The sequence below is a fragment of the Etheostoma spectabile genome, chromosome 4 (genome assembly GCF_008692095.1).
Source record: "Etheostoma spectabile isolate EspeVRDwgs_2016 chromosome 4, UIUC_Espe_1.0, whole genome shotgun sequence".
Lineage (NCBI taxonomy): Eukaryota > Metazoa > Chordata > Actinopteri > Perciformes > Percidae > Etheostoma > Etheostoma spectabile.
In genome coordinates this window covers 2,776,151-2,780,666 of record NC_045736.1, presented here as the reverse complement: position 1 = coordinate 2,780,666, position 4,516 = coordinate 2,776,151, and the positions used below count along the sequence as shown (strand labels likewise).

Genomic DNA, 4,516 nt, shown 5'->3' with positions numbered 1-4,516 from the left:
CACACACACACACACATATTCAAACACCATTAAAGCCATTTCCCATGCACCTATCACTTATTCTGACACCATATCCCAACATGCAACACGAATGATTCTGTTCCTTCACAAGTTTATGAAAGGTAACAGCAACAGAAAGTGTAATGCTGCCGCAGTGACAGCTGCGTGCCGAATTTGACGTGAACTTTGCTGCATTTAAGCCCCTCGGGGAATAGCTCGGCCCCTCGTCACGCTCGGTTTTTGTTTTACTTTTTCGTTCAAAGCAAATTCCCGCCAAACACCTGCCTCCGCTCTCGGTCTCTTCGAGCAGGTGGTAAAAACGGAGCAGGAGCTACTCTTTCCAAGAAATATGTCTTTAACTCGCCTTCTGATACACTCGTGATTACACATGCGTGCCGTAGCCTCTCTAGCCTCCTCAATCATTGCCGGGCCAAATGCGGGAAGAGGCCCAAGTCTCAGCGGAAACGCCCTGGATTTGGAAAGAGAGATGAATACTGAGAAGGGGGTGGCCTACATTTCCTGCACCGTGTAACAAGCGGCCTCTTTTCCTTGCTAATTACCTCAATGAATATATTACCACTCTGCTCTCATCCATCAATCAAACCCAGAGAAGAGGGGGGAGAAGTTAAAGAGAGACTGCACACACACCTCGCTTCAATAGCCCTTTTTTTTTCTCTCCCCCTCTTCAAACTTACTCTGGCGTTTCCTGCCTCACTGGTTCCAATCCGCCCGACAGTCAGACACGCCTGCCGCCACCTCATCTACCGCAATTAACACACCCATCACTGCCAATTAGCTTCACTCTGGGTGGTTAAGAGCCTTTATAATCATCATCTTTGCCATCCAGCTGCCAGGCGGGGGGGACGGCTTTTGTGTTCAGAAGGAGCCGAGAGGTGCGCTTGTCAAACTGCTGGGTTCGTCTGACAAGCGGCCCTACAGAGGTGGAGACCCGACAGCAAGTGAAGAGCGGGCGCCGAATCAACAGGAAACGTGAAATAATGCGGGGGAGAGACTGATCTCGCAAATCTTCACATGGTTGACTGCGTGCGGCAGTCAACCATCTGGAAAACGGCGTCAGAATAGAGACAAAAATGTTGGACCAGAATCAAAGCCCCCCCATGCGGCCCTGAAGCCTCACAGATACCGCCGGTGACTGCAGACTGTTTTTGCCATTTTGAGCAGAAGAATGCGGGACATGACACACTTAAAAGCAAGCGTTGGTAAACCCCAAATGTGTTTTATCGCTTTTCCTCACTTAGATGCATTTCACAAAAAAGCCCAATTTTTCCTATTCCCCCCCCTTAAACACAGCAATAACAGTAGGACAGGATGCTGCTCGTTAACACCAGGAGGAGCACAAACGTGGGCTATCATTCACTGGTCCACACTCTGCTGTAATTTACACTGCTATATTCATCAAGCACACAAACGAGGTACGGAAACCACGCAACGAGACACCTCATTAGTACTGATCTGCTGTGGAGGGCCTCATTGTCTGTCTTTTACGCCCCACTCTCGCCACCTCTTCCTCTCTATAAACAAACAGGCAGAGGAGAGCACTCGGGAGTGAAAAACAAAAAGTACTTGGAACTAAAATGTTCACTGTTGCCGAGTCAAACTGAAGCAATCTGGGACCTCGGAGAGAGCAGATTTGAATGCAAATGAACGCACCGGCAGCTGTGCCGTCTTTAAAACCTGACTGTGTTGAACAGTGTGTGCCAGGCCCGGTACATCATCTTCACTGACAGACACGGTGACAAGCCATTTCGCTGCTGTCAGACAAAAGCCATTAATTGGGGAAAAAGTACATTTTTCTAGAGTGAGGGGAAGAGTGATTATTGACGCTGCTGGGTTTTTTAACAAGTTCCAAGGTGCCGAGGGGGCCTGAGACTCCCTCGGACTAAAGTTTCAGTTCAGGTAGGTAAAAGAAGCGGTTTTGAGTGAAGCAGTGATTTAAATACACAGGGTATCATTGTGTGAGCTTATTGCAAGGTCTTTACAGTACATCTCTGTTCTACTTGTTGAATACATGAAGTTTGCAGTGTCAAGTGGGTAATGAGAAAATCATTTCTTTTGTATAGTTTTTTTTTTTAATACATTTTCTGTTGTTGCACTCCACTTACCAAGTTCATGAGGCAATTCATGGCAGAAAACAGCCACTGATGTACTGATGCCTCCTGTCAGGTTGGCACTGAATGCCGCGCCTGTGGAGACAATAAGTTCAGGAACTGTTAGGAAGTGAAATAATGTTTGTTTAATGTCGTGCTGAAAGTTGAGAAGATTGATATCGCTCTCATGTCTACAGTAAAAGTGAAGCTAGAGCCATAAAGACTGGAAACGTGGGGAAACGGATACAGCTAGCCTTGGCAGGGCACAGTGACTTCCTGGCGCCTCTACTGAAATATTCCTTAAACTCCTTAGAGCCATTACTTTTATAACCGGTTTTATGGTACAGTAAATGTGGCAGCAGCATAATGTTAGCAGAGCTCACAGAATCTAAACCAGTAACCACAGTAACCAATTACTAATCTTCTGAACGGAACATGGCATGAGGCCTTCGTGATGTGCGTTCAAGCAAGTTACATTAAGCCAAAAAAACGTTTGGTCTAACGTGTTTGTGGAGCAACAGGAATTCATTTACCTTTACAAGTGGACACTGCTGATAAAAATTCAAACCCGTAGCCTCATACCTATAGCCAGGCCGTCGCTGAAGTTATGCATGCCATCGCCCATGATGACCATCCAGGCGATGCTGGCTATACCGGCGTCCTTCATCTCCTGGTCTGAGTGGCAGTTCCCACCGTGAGAGTGGCCGTGTCCGTGCGAGTGGCCGTGCTTCTTGGCCTTGCGCCCGTTCTCCTTAGTGGGCGACTCTTGTTGGGGGATTGTGGGTGCCAGCGGCGTCTTGTTGGTGGGAGAGTCGGGCGTCTGGAGCTCTGTGAGCTGCGTGTCGTTGTGACCGTTGTCGCAGGAGACGGCGGTGCTGTCAGGGTCTGGGGGATCGAGGAGATGTTTCAGTTACAGTGTACAGCCACGGGGACAGTTTTCAGCCAGGCTGAGGCTTAGAGTGCTGTAAAAACCTGCATGACTGAACGCTTCTTACCTTCACTGAGCGGCTTCAAGTGCAGCCACTCAGCATCTGACCGCCGATTTAACTTGTGATCGGACAACTTCCTGCCAATCTTGCCCTCCTCGCTCCGCTTCTTCATGCCCTGTGAGCAGAGACAAAGTTCTAATGCTCTGTCCACGGAAATTCAATACATGTCAACAAGAACCACACTCAAGGAATATAGCAGGCAAAAGCAATCGCTTGTGAATGAAGTGTCTGATAACAGCCTTGTTTGGTCCGGTCTGTTGTCTACAGCTGGGTCATGTTTATCTTACCCTGTGGTCTTTGTAGTGCTTAAACATGCCGATACAGTGTTCGATGATGAAGAGGAGGTAGATGCCGGCCAGCGCCGTTAGGCCCTTCCACACCCCATCAAAGGCTGTTACCAGATCAATGTCATGACTTGTTGCAGGCTCGCTGTGGTCATGCTGTCCCTGGGACTGTAGACGGGAAGAAAAACAGAGGACCAATGAGAGCGGAGGATGGGAGTGAGGGAGGACGATGACAAATTTATCAGAACACAGATTTAATTTCGGAGAGTCACACAGGTCGAATCCCTGTTAGGGCTGGTTACCAAATTTGATCATTTATGGGCACCGACCTAATTGCCTCATTAGTATCGAAAAATGTTACTTGATAACTAAGGAGTAAATCTCATCAGCGTCTGTGAGCCAATTAGCATGCAGCATGCTTCCACCGAGCTCTAATAATGCTGCTGACGTCTAATAGAGGTATGCAGGAAAAACTCGGGCTCACGTAGTAGGAGCTAAAAAATACATCTAAAAAGATTTCTGCCGTGTCATTTTTATAATTTCTTTTTGTTAAAGGCCGTAGTGCGTAGTTGCTGTCTCCCCCGGGAGGACTTTTAAGGAATGATGACAGCACTGTCATTGGCTCCACATGACAGACGCCTTCAGCCCCCCCCCACATCCTCCGTGCAGTTGAGGGTAGCATTTAACCCATCAAATCAAGTTGGACACAGAGGAATTAAAAATCCTGATGGACTCTTCAGAAGAGGTAATTACCTTTACTCAAGTTTCTGCGTGTGATTGTTGCCGGACGACATCATTTTTCAATGTCAATGAACAATGTTGTGAAAATATCGAGAACAAGGTCCCCTGAGCTAGTTTGAAGTGGCCGGCAGAGGCAGCAGCAACACACTTTAGTATTATTGATATGATGATAAGTTAATTCAAAGATTCTGTCGCACATTAGCCATACCAAATAAAACTAAAAGTTTATGACATGATATATGAAATGTTTGCACGTTTAAATGTGATCCTACCTATTTATAGTAACAGTTTTATATCAATTATTAAAACTGCAATGATTATATTAGCTGGGAGGTAGAATGCAAGAGTTCAGATGAAAGACAATGAAACATAACTATATATATATATATATATA

At 46.5% G+C, this 4,516-nt stretch overlaps 1 protein-coding gene across 4 annotated transcripts in view; it reads right to left on the bottom strand.

Moving 5' to 3' along the window:
• slc39a10 (solute carrier family 39 member 10) overlaps positions 1-4,516 on the bottom strand; it is a 31,676-nt gene that overhangs the window by 881 nt on the left and 26,279 nt on the right. For all 4 annotated transcript variants that reach the window (XM_032512929.1, XM_032512932.1, XM_032512928.1 and 1 more), the window contains exons 5-8: positions 3,385-3,549; positions 3,104-3,212; positions 2,691-2,993; positions 2,124-2,204 (exon numbers count right to left, since the gene is read on the bottom strand). In XM_032512929.1, coding sequence (XP_032368820.1) covers positions 2,124-2,204; positions 2,691-2,993; positions 3,104-3,212; positions 3,385-3,549 — 658 coding nt within the window. The remainder of the gene's footprint in view (positions 1-2,123; positions 2,205-2,690; positions 2,994-3,103; positions 3,213-3,384; positions 3,550-4,516) is intronic.